The sequence below is a fragment of the Ovis aries genome, chromosome 6 (assembly GCF_016772045.2).
Source record: "Ovis aries strain OAR_USU_Benz2616 breed Rambouillet chromosome 6, ARS-UI_Ramb_v3.0, whole genome shotgun sequence".
Classification (NCBI taxonomy): domain Eukaryota; kingdom Metazoa; phylum Chordata; class Mammalia; order Artiodactyla; family Bovidae; genus Ovis; species Ovis aries.
Window position 1 is genome coordinate 19,371,355 of NC_056059.1, and position 18,330 is coordinate 19,389,684.

General features: G+C 34.7%; 1 protein-coding gene across 2 annotated transcripts in view; it reads left to right on the forward strand.

Moving 5' to 3' along the window:
• TBCK (TBC1 domain containing kinase) overlaps positions 1 to 18,330 on the forward strand; it is a 216,323-nt gene that overhangs the window by 106,333 nt on the left and 91,660 nt on the right. For both annotated transcript variants that reach the window (XR_009601134.1, XM_027971381.3), the window contains exons 21-22: positions 6,630 to 6,666; positions 7,655 to 7,816. Coding sequence is in view for 1 of the 2 variants with exons in the window: in XM_027971381.3 (XP_027827182.2) it covers positions 6,630 to 6,666; positions 7,655 to 7,816 (199 nt within the window). In the remaining variant the exon portion in view is untranslated. The remainder of the gene's footprint in view (positions 1 to 6,629; positions 6,667 to 7,654; positions 7,817 to 18,330) is intronic.

Genomic DNA, 18,330 nt, shown 5'->3' on the forward strand with positions numbered 1-18,330 from the left:
TACATTTGGAAGTTTTTGAGCCATAATTTATGCTCTTGAAAATCCAATTAATGAGCCCCTGCCTTTGTTTTTCCTATTGATGTTTCTAGCATTACCAGACCATATAGAAAGATCTCATGAAATGGTACATATTGCTATTCTTTCTTGATATTGCTAGGGGGCGGTATTTACTCAGCTGACTCTTTCTAGCAGGCTAGCACTAAACCAAATCAATAATATACAATTTTATGATCTGGAGAAAATAATTAAAGGATGTAAATTTCTTTTTATTCGGTTTGCTTCCAACTTTAAATCAGGAAAGAGCTGGTAATATCTCCAACTTAATTAAGACTAATTATATATATATATATTTTTTTTTTACTTGTAAGAAAATATTTCATTATTTGTTATTTTTAAAATTAAAACCTAAACCACTGTACTATTCTGTATGGTGTCTTTTTGTGTATTACACTGTATTATGAACATATACCAATATGCTAAGAAATTATTTAAGATGAAAATATCAGTTAAAATTTTAATAGGGAGACATATAGAAGGAAAAAATAACAGGCATTCAATCTCACAGAGTATATCACCTATTTATTTACTTGACTTCAGTTGATAAGAGGTGACTGGTGTTAGTGAGCACTAAAAGTTGTTATATATTATATTAAAGAAACATATTCTGATTGGATTATTACTTTTCAGTATCCATTAGAATGTGCTTCATTTTACTTCTAATTACTGTTTTCATAATGGTTGTCAAAGTTTAGGTATTAATATTAGTTATACATTTTAAGTTTAATATTTTTTCAGTATTCACCATTTAGTATGAAGGCTAAATGTATATATGTGCACACACAAATATATACACACACACACACACCCCCAGGAAGATTAACTGATTTTCTCATTATTACATATTTATTAAAAATTTCTTAAGAAATTATTTAGTCGTGACTAATCTTTTAATCTGTCTCTTTTAGTTATCTTTATTATATATTTCATTCTTTCTTCAACAAATATTTGAGTGTACCAGGCATTTTCCTAGGCCCTGGGTGCATTGATGGAAAAAGAAGGCATAATCTCTACCCTCATTCAACTTACATTTAGTGGGAGATAAAAAATAAAGATCAATATACTATGTGATATGTTAGGTAGGGGTAAGTACTAAAGAAAAAAAACAGCTTAAGCAGAGACATGGAGTTAAGTGGTCAGGAGAAGAAGAAATTGAATATTTAAGTAAAGTAAAGCCTCACAGGTTAATTTTTGAATAAATGTCTTAATGAGTTGCTGCATTATCACATTTACTAACCTTTTCTTCTGTAATATCTGATCTGCTCTTCATCCTATTCATTGTATTTTTTTACTCAAATATTGTATTTTCCATCACTAGAAGGATTTTTTGGTTCTTTTTTTTTTAATCTGCTCTTTCTCTACATAACTTATTCAGTCATTTCTCAGCTTTTTGAACATATGTAATACAGATATAAAAAACATTTTGACATCTTTGCCTGGTAATACAAACATTTATTCTAGTTCTTTGTCTATTTTGATTGAATGATTTTTCTCCTCATTATGATTGTTCTTTTCCTCTTGCTTTACTGATGTTTTTTAATAGATTTCAGTCACTGTGAATTACTTTGTTGCATATTGGATATTTTATGTCCTTGTAAATATTGTTGGGGATTCCCAGGTGGCTCAGTGGTAATGAACAAGCCTGCCAATGCAGGAGACATGGGTTCAGTTGCTGGGTTGGGAAGATCCCCTGGAGAAAGAAATACCAACCCATTCTTGCCTGGGAAATCCCATGGACAGAGGAGCCTGGCAGGCTACAGTCCATGGGTTGCAAAAGAGTCAGACATGACTTACCAACAAAACAACAATAACAAAATATTCATGAGCTTCATTTTGAGATGCAGCTAGATAACACTGAAACAGTCTGATATTTTCAAGGCTTGCTTTTAAGGTTTGTTAAGTGAGACCAGGCAGCATAATTTGAGAGCATAATTTTGCCCCATTACTAAGGCAATATCCTTGTGAATACTCTTCCTTATGCCTTGTTTATTATAGGGTTTTTTTAGATTCTGGCTGATAGTAAGATGAACTATACCTGGCTTTTTGTGAGCTTGGCATGTTTTTCCGCTAGGTTTTCAAGTGGTTCCTCCCCACTCTGTGTTTTTCCTCATATGCATGCCCCCTTCAGTATGTGGGGAAAAGTGAAATTAAGTAACTCAGATAAGATTTGTAATGACAAATCATTACGAATGATCAGAATAGAGGATAATATAATTTATGTTCTGTCCTTTAAAAAAAGAAGAGTTAACTAATAGTGATGGAATTTATATCTACTCACTGTATGTTTAAACTGAAATTAGGCTGAAGAATTTAGATTTTGTTACAGTTTTACTGTTTTCTGCAATCCATTTGTTGTTCAGTTGCTCAGTTATGTTTGACTCTTTGCAACCCCATGTGCTGCAGCATGCCAGGCTTCCCTGTCCTTTACCATCTCCCAGAGCTTGCTCAAACTCATGTCCATTGAGTCAGTGATGCCATCCAACCAACTCATCCTCTGTCATCCCTTGCCTTCAATCTTTCCCAGCATCAGTGTCTTTTCCAATGACCAGTTCTTCTCATCAGATGGCCAAAGTATTGGAGCTTCAGCATCAGTCCTTCCAATGAATATTCAGGATTGATTTTTTTTATGATTGACTGGTTGGATCTACTTGCTGTCCAAGGGACTCTCAAGAGTCTTCTCCAACACCACTCTCACATCCATACATGATGACTGGAAAAACCATAGCCTTGACTAGACAGACCTTTGTCAGCAAAGTAATGTCTCTGCTTTTTAATGTGCTGTCTAAGTTTGTCACAGCTTTTCTTCCAAGGAGCAAGCATCTTTTAATTTCATGGGTGCAGTCACCATCTACAGTGATTTTGGAGCTCAAGAAAATAAAGTCTGCCACTGTTTCCATTGTTTCCCCATCTATTTGCCGTGAAGTGATGGGACCAGCTGCCATGATCTTCATTTTTTGAAAGTTGAATTTTAAGCCAACTTTTTCACTCTCCTCTTTCACCTTCAAGAGACTCTAGTTCATCTTCGCTTTCTGCCATAAAGGTGGTGTCATCTGCATATCTGAGGTTATTGATATTTCTCCTGACAGTCTTGATTCCAGCTTGTGATTCATCCAGCCCACCATTTCACATGGTGTGTTCTGCATAGAAGTTAAATAAGCAGGGTGACAATATAGAACCTTGATGTATTCCTTTCCCAATTTGGAACCAGTCTGTTGTTCCATGTCCAGTTCTACCTGTTGCTTCTTGACCTGCATACAAATTTCTCAGGAGGGAGGTGAGGTGGTCTGGTATTCCCATCTCTTTAAGAATTTCCCACAGTTTGTTCCACAGTCAAAGTCTTTAGCCTAGTCAATGAAGCAGAAATAGATGTATTTCTGAAATTATCTTGCTTTTTCTATGATGCAGTGGATGTTTGCATTTTGATCTCTGGTTCCTCTGCCTTTCCAGCTTGAACATCTGGAAGTTCTTGGTTCACGTACTGTTGAAGCCTAGTTTGGAGAATTTTGAGCATTACTTTGCTAGCATGTAAGATGAGTGCAATTGTGCAGTAGTTTGAATATTCTTTGGCATTGCCTTTCTTGGGTTGGAAGGAAAACTGACCTTTTCTAGTCCTGTGGCCACTGCTGAGTTTTCCAAACTTGCTGGTGTATTGAATGCAGCACTTTCACAGCTTCATCTTTTAGGACTTGAAATAACTCAGCTGGAATTCCATCACCTCCACTAGCTTTGTTTATAGTGATGCTTCCTATACAGGGATCAAGACCATCCCCATGGAAAAGAAATGCAAAAAAGCAAAATGGCTGTCTGGGGAGGCCTTACAAATAGCTCTGAAAAGAAGAGAGGTGAAAAGCAAAGGAGAAAAGGAAAGATATAAGCATCTGAATGCAGAGTTCCAAAGAATATCAAGGAGAGATAAGAAAACCTTCTTCAGTGATCAATGCAAAGAAATAGAGGAAAAGAACAGAATGGGAAAGACCAGAGATCTCTTCAAGAAAATTAGAGATACCAAGGGAACATTTCATGCAAAGATGGGCTTGATAAAGGACAGAAATGGTATGGACCTAACAGAAGCAGAAGATATTAAGAAGAGGTGGCAAGAATACACAGAAGAACTGTACAAAAAAAATCTTCATGACCCAGATAATCACAATGGTGTGATCACTCAACTAGAGCCAGACTTCCTGGAATGTGAAGTCAAGTGGGCCTTAGGAAGCATCACTACGAACAAAGCTAGTGGAGGTGATGGAATTCCAGTTGAGCTATTTAAAATCCTGGAAGATGATGCTGTGAAAGTGCTGCACTCAATATGCCAGCAAATTTGGAAAACTCAGCAGTGGCCACAGGACTGGAAAAGGTCAGTTTTCATTCCAATCCCAAAGAAAGGCAATGCCAAAGAATGCTCAAACTACCGCACAGTTGCACTCATCTCACACGCTAGTAAAGTAATCAAAATTCTCCAAGCCAGGCTTCAGCAATATGTGAACCATGAACTTCGAGATGTTCAAGCTGGATTTAGAAAAGGCAGAGGAACCAGAGATCAAATTGCCAGCATCCGCTGGATCATCAAAAAAGCAAGAAAGTTCCAGAAAAACATCTATTTCTGCTTTATTGACTGTGCCAAAGCCTTTTACTGTGTGGATCACAATAAACTGTGGAAAATTCTTAAAGAGATAGGAATACCAGGCGCCTAATCTGCCTCCTGAGAAACCTATATGCAGGTCAGGAAGCAACAGTTACAACAGTTAGAACATTTGTAATAGAAGTCATTATGTAATCAAGTATTTGTGATAATAATTATAATTATATTTTCTGTTATATTTTTCATTTTTATTGAAATACAATTGATTTACAATGTTTGTTGTGTTTCTTGAGTATGTATATATATGTGGGAGGTATACATATAAATATTTTAGATTCTTTTCCATTATAGGTTATTATTCAATATCGTGTAGAGTTCTCTGTGCTGTACAGTAGGTCTATATTGGTTATGTATTTTATATATAGTAGTATGTCTATGTTAATCCCAAACTCCTAATCTACCCTCCCTCCTTTCCCCTTTGGTAACCGTAAGTTTGTTTTCTATGTCTGTGAGTCTGTATCTGTTTTATAAACAAGTGCATTGTATCTTTTGTTTAGATTCCACATGTAAGTGATATCATATGGTATTTGTCTAACTTACTTCACTTAGTATGATCATCTCTAGGCCCATCCATGTTGCTGCACATGGCGTTGTTTCATTCTGTTTTATGGCTGAGTAATATTCTGTTGTAGTATACATCACATCATCTTTATCCATTCATCTGTCAGTGGACACTTGGGTTGCTTCCATGTCTTGGCTATTATAAATAGTGCTGCAGTGAGCATTGGCAGGGCATGCATCTTTTTGAATTAGCGTTTTCTCAGGATATATTCCCAAGAGTGTGTTTTTAGTTTTTTAAGTAACCTTCACTGTTGTTGTTGTTTAGCCTCTAAGTCATGTCCAACTCTTTTATGACCCCATGGACTCTAGCCTATCAGACTCCTCTGTCCATGGGATTTACCAGGCAAGAATATTTGAATGGGTTGCCATTTCCTTCTCCAGGGGGATCTTCCCAACCTAGGGATCAAATGCACGTCTCCTACATTGGCAGGAGGATTTTTTACCACTGAGCCGCCTGGGAAGCCCAAGGAACCTTCATGCTATTCTCCATAGTGGCTATACCAATTTACATTCTCACCAATAGTGTAGGAAATTTCTTTGTTTCCACACTTTCTCCAGCATTTATTATTTGTAGACTTTTTGATGACTATTCTGACCAGTGTGAGGTGATACCTCATCGTAGTTTTGGTTTATATTTCTCTAATAATTAGTGATGGTGAGCATCTTTTCATCTGCTATTTGGCCATTCGTAGGTCTTCTTTAGAAAAATGTCTGTTAGATCTTCTGCCCATTTTTTACTTTTTAATACTAAGCTGTGTGAGCTGCTTGTATATTTTGGAAATTAATTCCTTGACAGTCACATCATCTGCAAATATTTTCTCTTATTCCATCGTTTGTCTTTTAATTTTGTTGATGGTTTCCTTTGCTGTGCAAAAGCTTTCCGTTTAATTAGGTCATGTTTGTTTATTTTTCTTTCTATTTTCATTACTCTAGGAGGTGGATAGAAAAAAAGTATTGCTGCGATCTACGTCAAAGAGTGTTCTGCCTGTGTTTTCCTCAGGATTTTTACAATATCCAGTCTTACATTTATTATTATTTTTTAATTAATGTATTTATTTAAATTGGAGGATAAATGCTTTACAGTATTGTGATGGCTTTTGCCACATATCAGCCTGAATCAGCCGTAGGTGTATATGTGTCCCCCCATTCGGAACCCTTCTCCCACCTCCCTCCCCACTTAGTCTTACATTTAGATCTTCAATCTAATTTGAGTTTATTTTTGTATATGGTGCTAAAGAATATTTTTAATCAGTGGAATAGATTAAAACATAGAACTTTTTTTTAACAATTCAGTTTATTGGAAGTCATTCTAATTATCTCTTTTATTTCCTCTTTATCCATCCCCTGCATCCCTTTCTTTTTCCGCTCATAGCTCTATGCCATCCCTTGGTTTCTCACCATGTTTACTCGTAAGTATCATTTTCCATTCTCTTTCAATATTGTATTAGGAAAAGAACAGGTCCATTCTTCCCCAGGGTGTTATCAGATTTAATTACATAAGCATCCTTATGTAATTCTAAGGTAATATAGTTGGGTAGCAAATTGTTTCAATTGTTCTGACTGGTGATATCAAAAAGAGTATTCTATAGAATGAAAACCTATATTTCATAATATTGATAAAATCTCTGCCCTCTATTGAAACTTAAGTTAATATTAACTATACTATTTACATAAAGTTTTAAAAAGCAACTTTTACATCCAAATCTGACTCAATTTTTAGAGACTATCTAATAACTAATACTTTTGTTATTTCCTAAAGTAGGATTCTTCTAGAAATAGAAAGTTTATGTGAATATGTAATACTTTAATCTATTACACATATTAATGCAGTAGATATCTAGATTAAATATGCACATATGATAAATGAAATACAATACTTGAAGTAGATCTGCATGCACTGGCCTGGAACAGTGTTGAAAGTACTGATAAATGAAAAAAAGAAAGTTTCAGAAAATAGGAAACTGCTAATCAGATTTTTCATTGAAATTTCAAAAAGCAGTTCTTAGAGTGTATAATAGAAATATAATGATACAGAAATTATAACAATAGTAATGTTCTTCTAAGTAAATGAACTTGTTAAAATAATATAACCAGAAAATTCTAGGAAGAAATTGAATGTAAGGGCTATACCGAGATTGATAATGGAGGGTAGGAAATGTCATCTATTTGATCAATTAGATTATCAATTTTTTAAACCTATCAATTTTACTGCCTTGGGAAGCAGTAGACCTACAAAGCCAAGTAAACATTTTATAAAAGTAGTTTTCTAATATGTGTTCTTTAATAGTTTTGACCATAAGGAACTTATCATGACTAGTAAAACAGCTTGTTGTTGATTTAATTTTTATTTTGTTTAAAATTTTTTGAATTGATTTATTTACATTTGTCACTTTACAGATGTATTTCCACTGCACAAAATTTTCCACCTCTGGGATACCTTACTGCTTGGGAATTCCTCCTTCCCATTCTGTATCGGAGTAGCAATTCTTCAGCAGCTGCGTGACCGACTTTTGGCTAATGGCTTTAATGAGTGCATTCTTCTCTTCTCTGACTTACCAGGTATAGATATATAAAAATGGAATCACTAAGTGAAATTTAATTATGGCATAATGAGACATCCTTAAAACAATTTTCAAAAATAATCATCCAGATCTTCAGAATCTCTTCTGCTTGAGCCATATCCTTCTTCTCTGAACTCTCTCCCTTATATACTACCTCTTTAGCCAGCCCAGCATTGTAGATACAAAGCTGGGTCATAATAGCTCACTGTCATTTATTTTCATGTCAGTGATGATGCCAAAAGGTGAAAGACAAGGGCAGGAGAAGGGTGAGAAGGGAGCAGCCTGTGACATATTTGCCTTGCTATCCATAGTTAACTTGCTATTTAATAGTTTAAAGAAAGGAAACACTGTCCTCTTAAGAGAGCAAATCATACTCCAGGGGAATTCTATGTTATGCTGGATAGTAAGTAAAGTTATATATTGTATTCATAAGTGAGGAACTTGTAAGTCTAGGAGTTGAATGGTTAGTGTAGAAATATAGAATGTAAGTATAGTTTAAGCTTTTATGCTATAGCTGAAAAGATGGAAATAATATGGTTGCATAGGATATAATAATCTGTGGAGAAAAAACAAAAACTAAACTACATTTTTGCAGAAACCAAAGTATTTTTCAAGTAGAAAAATTCTATTTCAAATTGCATTTCCTTGGATCCAACCCATCTATGAGTTTATTGCTATTCTTCATATTTGCAGGCAACCAAAGTGATTACTGAAAATAAACACACTTAAAATTATCCAAGAGATAAATTTGTCAAAAAATCAAAGAACAAAAGATGTCTTAAGATTTTATATTTAATAAGTCCTCTCAAAAGGAATAATAAACCACTGCCTACCCCAGTTTTTATTTTTAGTGGCTGATCTATACCTGGTATTTCAGCATTTTTCTGTTGTTGAAAATCTTCATCCTTGTTGAGAAACTAATAAGAAACATGGGATTTGTTTAAAACTTCTCTTTCTACTTTCCTCCCAAACTAAAAGTATCACCATCAGCTTCCTAACTTATCAAACTTTAATTAAAGTTGATAACTTCTTATATGAACAAATAGTAGTTTAGTTCTTTTTTTTTTCCCCCCCCTGGGAGATTCTTAATGTAAATCAAGTTATCTCTGATTTTCCTATTGATGTTGAACAGTTACCCAAAAAAAAAGCTAGTTTCACAAACTACAAATACTGTCTGTAACTCTGCAGATGTTTTCCTCTTGTTCCTAACTTGCCAAAGTAAACAGAGGATGATTGATTAGGATGAAAGGAATTTTTCTGGTCATGTCTAAAAAATACATGTTAGAAATGATGATTATGCATTTTTAAGTAAAGCAAATTTCTTGCCTTTCCAATTACATGCATAAATGTTCCAGTTATACACTGGTGAAGGAATCTATTTTCATATTGAACAGGCAGATAAGTGGTAACTCTGCATGTACATTAAAATAAAGTCATTATTTCTGAAATCAGAAAGTAAGCATATATGTTGGTTAGCACTGACTCATTGAAAAGGAAAACACTACTTAGTTTTGAAAGTAGGATGGAATGCCTTCTATTGATGTAATTTGCATGGATCCTCAGTGCCATTATTCTGGCACATCGTTTACTTGGCCACTGTATATGATTCCAGTTGGGAAAGAAAATGTTTATAAGAAAAAATGTGACTTAAAAAAAAAAGACAGAGGGGTTAAATGTAAACTTTGCCCTTAAGTACACCTACGTTTCTTTTTATTTTTAATCACAGTGCACTTATTTGGGATGTCTTTCCTACTTAAATCTGAAAGATGGCTCTTTTCATCATGTTGAGCCCCCTAACTATACCTGATGCTTGAAGAAACTCAGAAGTGGTCATGGGAAGGCCTAAAAAGTGAATCTGGGTTAATATACATATAAACACACTGAATATGCCTTTTCTAATCAAAGTATTATGTGACATAAACTTAGGACATATTTGAAAGGAAAAAAAAGCCATTTTTTTAAGACTGCAAAAAAAAGAGAAAGGATAGGCTAGCTCTATATTTTACCTTAATTCTTGAGGTAGACTTTGTAAATAAAGATAGGTTAGAATTAAACATTAATTTGAACTCATTAAATATATTTTGCTTTACTGAAATCCCCACTTAACTGTGTTTAAAAACATAAGTAAGCAATCAGAACAAATTTAGCTAAATTCTTTTCTGAAGCAGATTGGCAAATTCACTGTTCAACACATCTATTGACAGTAATGTAATGGAATCACCATCCAGTTGGTAACCTTGTAAACAAAATGCCCTTGCCTTTTTTTTTATTGTCCCATTCTAGTTGCTTCTTTCTACAAAGAGAGATCCAACAAACCTAGTGACTAAGAGCATGGAATGTAGAGTCAGATCACTTGGGTTTTAGATACTAGCTCTACCACTTTCAATTGTGTAACCTTAGGGATCTGACTCAGCCTCTTTGTATCTGTTTCCTTAGCCCTGATTTTATGTAAATGATAATTGTACCTACCACACAGGATTGTTGTCCTAAGTAAATAAGTGCATCTAAACAACTTAGAGCAGTCCTTGCAAAGAGCAAGAGCTATGTAAGTGATTATTATTATTAATGTTCTCATCATTATTATGATTTTCCTCACTTATTCCTTTCCATCGTGACTGCTTTCCTATTGGTAGAATAAATGAAGCAATCACCCCATTTGGCTTTTTCTATAAATTGTTGAGACTGATATCAATCATATAGATTTCCTTATTAGCAAAAGCAATTGAGGAATTACCTGAGAAGCCAAGTAAGCCTTCAATGTATATGTATGTATGCATATTATGACTAAGAAGAGTATCTCTTTTCATTGCTCAGAAACAACATAGTCTAGTGGATAGAAAGCACAGTCTGTGGAGTCAAGACATAGGAGTCTGAGTCCTAACTGTTCCACTCACTACCTGTGTGATCTTGGAAACTTTCAGTACGGTTGTTTTGCTGAGAAGAGTGGTAGGTAGAGTGAAATAGAAGAGAATTCATCCCCCAACTCTGGCATATATTAGCTGTGTGAACATGAACAAGTTGTTAATCTCTTTGGAAAGAGAATCCTATACATTAGGAAAGCTTTAGCAAAATGGAGCTAAAAATATCTGTTTTAGCATTAAAATGAGCACAACAGATAATATGCATAATCTACTTGACACAAAACCTGATACCAAATACTCATAACTATTTTTTAAAGTATGTGTAGCATTTAATACTTTAAACGTACAAAGAATGTGTGACATTCAGTCTTTGTAAATTCCCTCTCTTTTCTTCCTCCTTTCCATAACTTTGTACTAACCTTTTAATTCTTGAAGAGAGAACAGAGCAGAAAGGCATTATTATTTTTGCCAAAAACTGCTTCCAAATTCTGTTCCCTTTAGTAAATGATATAGTGTGATGTCACATTCCAAGGAGGTACAAGTGGTGCTAGAAAATTTTGCTGAAAGTTCTTAACATGTATTGGTATGTGTGTCATTTAAGTACTAAAGGAAATAACCATGAGAGCAGTATATTCGGCATTTTTCATACAATCTCAAAATAGTAGTAGGGTATTTTGGAAGAAGTACTGGGTTTTTCATAGCACCATTCAGTACTGGATATTGGCCACCGGTGTTAAGGGTATAGTTTCCAAAGTTACCACCCATTAAACCCAACTACAGGATGAGGTCTGTCAGCCTCCAGCCATATTATTCTGCTGTTGTGTCCATCTGGCTGACAAAATAATATTTTTAAGGATACATATAAGCAGTTCCCAAGATGAATATGATAATCTGACTAAAACCAAAATAGTAATAATGTTAGAGTGGATTTGTAATAGCTGAAATGTTTAATTGCTTTTTTGCTTTGTTGGTGTATATCCTTTTTACAGTTAAAAATTAATTCAGCATATTTATGTGATTATGGTTGAAATAAATTCTCAGAATGCATAACTTTGTACCTCTGAACATCTTCAAACATAGGAATCTTTTAAAGTAAGAAAGAAGTTTTTCTTAGAGAATCTATAAAAGAAATTAGGAAATCTGTATGGAAGAACACTTCACTTACCCTCAGAGATTAAAATATTTACTTTACCTCTGAAAGAAAAAAATAAGTATGTATAAAGTATTTTGAAGGAAATACTGTGTATATTGAAGGAACTTGAACGTGTGAAAAGTAAATCCTTTTTGCAGGAAGAAATCAACAGTTGGTTGAAAAATCTTAGTTGTCTGATGTATGTTTTATTACAGAAATCTAATTAAAACATTTTAAATAAAACTTTTAAGATGTTATCTCAGTATTACCTACGTACTTTACAGTAGGATTCAACACATACATAAAAAATACTGGTAGTGTCTATCATGTAGCACTTCACTGGTTCCTCAAAAATATTGTAGCTCAGCAAAGGTACGTATCCCTTTGACTTAAAGCAGTTTTGTAATGCAGTCTTTATCGTTATTTAGCATAGCATAGTATATGTCACAAAAATCACATGTATTTTGAGCAACACAGTTATGTACCAGGTTGCCTAAGATGTATGCTGAGAAATCCTAGCCATTTATTTCAAATAATAAGCATATATTTTGAGACTGAGAGAAAAGTTATTAAAGTTATTAAAAACTAAGAAATAGAGCAAAGTACTAAAATATGCAGAATCCTTAAAGCTGTCTTGTTATTTTCCCGTTTTTCCACAAGATGAAACTGAAAATCAATGATAATGAGAGAGTGAGGAAGAAATTCAACTTAGTTTATGAAATCATAGATTTAAGGTACTGGTGGCAGTCCCTGGGGTAGTAAAGTAGGAAAAAAGATCAATAAGAACTGATCTGGAGTTTCCTTTTCTTTTTCCTTTTGGATAGGGTTCAGTGAATAATTTCTTGCTTTCATTTAGGGATAAGTATAAATTAAATAGGGTTTTCATGGTATTTATGTATAATTTCCCAATTGTAAACAGTGGCCCAGATTTTTTTAAACTATACTTGTGACCCCTTTATTAAATAAATAATGATGATAAGTGCTACAGAAAGCAGTAGGAATTTATTACAGAACACTACCAAGTCTGAGGGAGGTAAAGAACCTTCTCTAAGAGAGTGATACTAAAGGTAATATCTGAAATTAATTGACTTTGGGAAGTAAGAAGTGGAGAGAGGGGAGCATCTTCTAGACAGAGGAAAGAAAGTGCTGCAAAAGCCCCAAACTCAGGGAACTGGAGTGGTATCCTTGGTGCAAGAAGGAAAGTGGTTAGAAGAGAGAGTGATCAAGCAGGATCTTAGGCCATATTAGGGATATTTTTCAAATATATCTATAGAGGTATTTTTTTTTCTTTTCACTGTTTTTAAAAGAATGAAAAGTATCCTTGAAAAGATACTTTTCCTTCAATACATCATTCCTGAAATAGAATGCTGTATTGATATTTGAGGTGCATTCTAGTCTCTGAACATTCCTTTCAAGAAGCTCTATAATGAGCAAAAGGCAAAGGATTCTTAACATGAGTATTTTCAGTAGGTATCCATAATTCCTTTATTTCTGGCTTGTGGAGAGCTGATGAGATGAAAAAATAGAGCAATAAAAGTACCCAGTTATTCAGTGAAGGTTTTGTATTGTCAGCCCTCTAAGATTTTATACTGTTTTACCTGAAGCTGAGAATCCATAATTGTTTACATTTTCTGCTCGTAGCTATGTAATGTTAATGCATGTCTATTCCTAAGCACATCTTCATGGAATTGCAAAAGGACAATCGTATTGGAAATTAAATACGGAGATTTTATCCCCACCCATAGAAGTTACATGTTAACATTAAGATTTAGATGAAAGATTAAATTCTTCTGAATTTAAATTGGTTAAGGAGAGATGAAAGAGTAATATATTTTTATTGACATGATCACAGAGTCAGTGAAATGAAAATCATGAAAATGTATTTTCAAAATCTTACCTAGTTATCTCCTTGTTGGGAAGGGAATACTGCATTATTGTATGGAAAAGGGGAAAATATGAAAGCAGATGTTAGAAAATATGACTTCCAAGCTGAAAATAAATGTCTCTGAAAAAAACACAAAGCCAGTAGAATAAATCATAAATATTCAAATTGTAAGTTGCTTTTTAGAAGCTGGATAAATTCCTTTAACACTGAGCTAGTTTTTGCTCTTAGCACATCACTAATTTTGCAGTACATAAATAGTTTATATGGAGAAGGCAATGGCAACCCACTCCAGTACCCTTGCCTGGGAAATCCCATGGACAGAGGAGCCTGGTGGGCTACAGTCCATGGGGTCGCGAAGAGTTGGACATAACTGAGTGACTTCACTTTCACGCACTGGAGAAGCAAATGGCAACCCACTCCAATATTCTTGCCTGGAGAATCCCAGGGACGGGAGCCTGGTGGGCTGCCATCTATGGGGTCGCACAGAGTCGGACACGACTAAAACGACTTAGCAGCAGGAGCAGCAGCAGCAAATAGTTTATAAAGTTAAAGGTTTCTTATGTATTCAGAACTATAATGAAAAATAAGGTTAGAGTTGATCAGACTTTTCTACTTACCTTGAAAGGTGAGAGTAGATTAGAGTCCTAATACATCTTAAAGTTGGTCCCAAGGTTTCAAGGCTCTTTTCCATAGGAAGACTCTTCTCCATAGTAAAGCAGTCTTTTTTATGATTGACAGGGATTCTGCCTTCTGAAATTTTTTGAGTAGTCCAAAAATTATCTTACAGTCTCAATCAGGTATTAAACGTACTTTGTTTCAGGACATTATTTGTTTCAATAATGGAATTTGTTTATTTTTGTTTTACTGTTGAGTATTTATGTGTGTGTTAGGTTTTTAAAGTATTTTTAAAATATACAGAACATTTTACACTTCTGAAGTATCTTAAAAGTAGTCAGCCTCAAAAATCTTTAAAAGTCAGAAGTTAGGTTTAAAATTTCCCCATATATACTGCTGATGGATAATGAAAATAATAATGTAAGGACCAAAATGAGTATATATATATATCATACCTAAAATGACTTTTAACATATATTGTTCTATATGACATTTTTACTTTAAAATGTAATAATACTTTTGGGTCACATTCTTTCCAGTCCTCTACCTAGCCTTTTGCATGCGTGTGTGCTGTCGCTTCAGTCATATCCTGATCTCTGAGACCCCATAGACTGTAGCCCACCAGGCTCCTTTGTCCATGAGATTTTCCAGGCAAGAATACTGGAGTGGGTTTCCATTTTCTTCCCCAGGGGATATTCCCAAGCTAGGGATCAAACCAGTGTCTGTTGCATCTCCTGCACTGGAAGGTGGGTTCTTTACCACTGGTGCCACCTGGGAAGCACCTAACCTTATATCACTATACAAAAATGAAAGTACAGTTAATCCTTGAACAACACAGAGGTAGGGGTGCCTTTGCTTGCCACAGTTAAAAATCAAAATATAATTTCCCGTCAATCCTCTATATACCAGTTCCTCTGTATCTGCTATTCCTCCACATCCACTCTTCCTCAGTATCAACGGTTCTGCATCTACAGATTCAACCAACCGTGGATTGGTGTAGTGCTGTGATATTTACTATTGAAAAATATCTATGTGTAAGTGGACCCATGCAACTCAAAACCTATGTTGTTCAAGGGTCTGCTGTAATCTGGTATGTTCTTGTTGCCTTATCTTAAATGATGATCCTCAACAGAATGGAAAATAACTCCTTACTACATTTCCCGTCTAAGTGTGAGTGCGCTGAGTCAAACAGAAAACAAACCAATAAACAAGATCAGAGAAAATGAAGAGGAATAATATGCCATATGATTATAGGCTAGTTAGTAAATATTATATAACATAGAGGAAATAACCAAAATTTTCATACTTTTATTTTAAAAAGCTACATTGGATTACCTTGGAAAATGTAAACCATTCAGTCCTTCAGTAAAAACATGTATCAGTCATATGAAAACATGCTTACTGACCTTGAATACAAGGTTCTATTGCCAAGAAAGAATCAGATTTCCAGTTTTGTTTTGGATTCACTGTTAAGTATAAAAGAAAAGGAGAAAACGATGGCTACTGCTGATCTGGTGCTGGATCTTCCAAGCTGCTGCGTTCTTTTTTTTCTGAAGTGAGCTGTGTTCTATTAGCAACACCAGCTGCTTTGCATCATAATATATATCTGCTCAGCTGCTAAATGATCAAGACAATTATGTTAAGAATAGAAAACAGTTTAAGTATCTGTGTGTCAGTAATGCTTATTGCATTTGCTATTTTATTTCTCACTTCATTGTAGGCACTAAGCAGCAGAGATGATAGATGCTTAGCAAAATGTGCCAGGAAGCACGTGTACACATATCAGGAACATGAAAGTCTGAGTGAAGTAGGAGCCCAGTAACGTATTGAACCATCATTTCCCCCTCAGACTGCATAACCAAGATTGTGCTTATAAAATGTGCTCAGTCCTTCATTCAACAAATATGTGTGTGTGTATGTAATGTGTACATATGTGTATGTGTATAATTAATCTTATTACTGGTTTATCATTCTTGTACTGGCCCAGAGCATTTTTGCCTGACTATTTAAAGGGGATTCAATGGTACCCTGTAACTATGACTAACACTTCTAATTTGAATTATATTAATTCCATGTAGTATTACTTCCTGATTCCATTAAGTCACCTGAGTAAGGGGCGGTTAAAAATGACAATATAAAATTAGGCTTTTAAAAGAATATTTAGAATAAGTGAGGAGATCACAACAAATTACAAAACAAAAATAGCATAATATTTTTATTCTTTAAATGTCTGACATATCTCTGTGTTTGTCCTTCTCTTTTGCTTCATATTCATTGATTCATATAATAATAGTTATACATTATTTTCTATAGAAAACATAAATAATCAGTCTTTTCACAGGCTTAGTTGGTTGAAATTTATTTTTTAAAATTGACAGTGAAGTGAAATCACTCAGTTGTGTCTGGCTCTTTGCGACCCCATGGACTGTAGCCCACCAGGTTCCTCTGTCCATGGGGTTTCCCAGGCAAGAATACTGGAGTGGGTTGCCATTTCCAATATTGATAGTAGTAATGCATAAAACATATCACTTTTCCTAGGTGTGGCTTCTGTTTGTTTGCTGCAAGTTTGTTTCCTGTGAACACAGGAATGCTAGTTTTTTGTGATGTTCCTGTCTAAAAAAAAAAGTTATGATGCACATATAATTGTGTATATAGCATTATTGAAGTATATTTCTAGCAGGAGAGTATTTCTCTTTTGATCAGGCATCAATGAGAACCGAATTCTCTGCTTACAGTTTCACATGTTTAATGTTTCGAATTTTTCAGTCTTATTTTTGGCTGTGTACATGTCAACTATGTTTTTCCTGCACATAAACTTTTGGTGCTAGAACACATTCACATTGCTCCTATATAGTAGGCATTGGGGATATTCCAGGAAATAATTTCTAGAATTAGCAATAACTTTACTCTATTGTCAAAGATAAGCAATGCTAGACACTAATTAAAGTGGTAAGCACAGATTTTAATCAGTATTACACTATTGCAGTAATACCCGTGTGAAGTGAAAAACTGTAAAATATGTGAAGGAGTGCCTTGGGTCCACGTGAAATACATCTGCATTTGCTAATAGACACCAAAGTTAGGCTCCTACCTTCGCACGGAGGTACCTATCTTCAGACAAGGACCCTATCTTCAAGTGTTTCCTGGAACAAATAGTAAATTCTTCTGGCAGCCTTGATTTTCTCAAGAAGGCATTCATAGGGTGTTAGGGTCATCTGAGGGATGTGACCTTGAATTGCTATATATTATGTTGAGAATTTTGTGCAGGCCAACTTTTTAGGCCAAGATTGAGACATAGTCGAGAAAAGGCTTAGAAGAGTCTGGCTAGACTTGGTCAAGGAGGAAATCTATGTCAATACCCAAAAGTGACTTAACATAACAGAAAAATACCCATTAAACCATACTAAATATATCTCTAGTTTAGCTTAATTATATCAGAGTATTCACAGCCATTATGTTGTCCAACACAAGAGGAAGTGTAATGGAGTTGAAATTGGTATAAATAAAGACAAGTTTTCAGTGATTGTGATTTAATATTTTTACTTTTGCAAGTAAATTTGGAGGTACATTCTTTGGAGTAGTAGAATGGTAAGAGACTTGAAACTCAGAATCAGCAGCATAGCCAAGAGCCAGGGAGAGGACATGTCTACAGTTACAATCTCTAGTCTTCTCCATGGTCAGTTCCTACAGTGCCTAGAATACTGGCAAGGATTAGTTTAGACAGGTTAAAGAATAATTCTCTGGAGAAATGTAATGTTCCCCAAAAGAGGAATACCTTACTTTTGGGGATCTTCTAACAAATGACCATATCCCCAAGTTACCTATAGTGAAGCCACCAGTAACAAAGCCCTGCCCACATATTCAAAACTTCCATTCTAAGTTTTAGTGCTGTTCTTTTAAATATGTATACCACCAAACCTCTGGGGAAAGTCTCCAGCTAAAAAACACAGAAAAGCACCAACTGAATAAAGGAATATCCTCAGAAAAGCAATTATGAGAAGATATAATAACTATGAAAA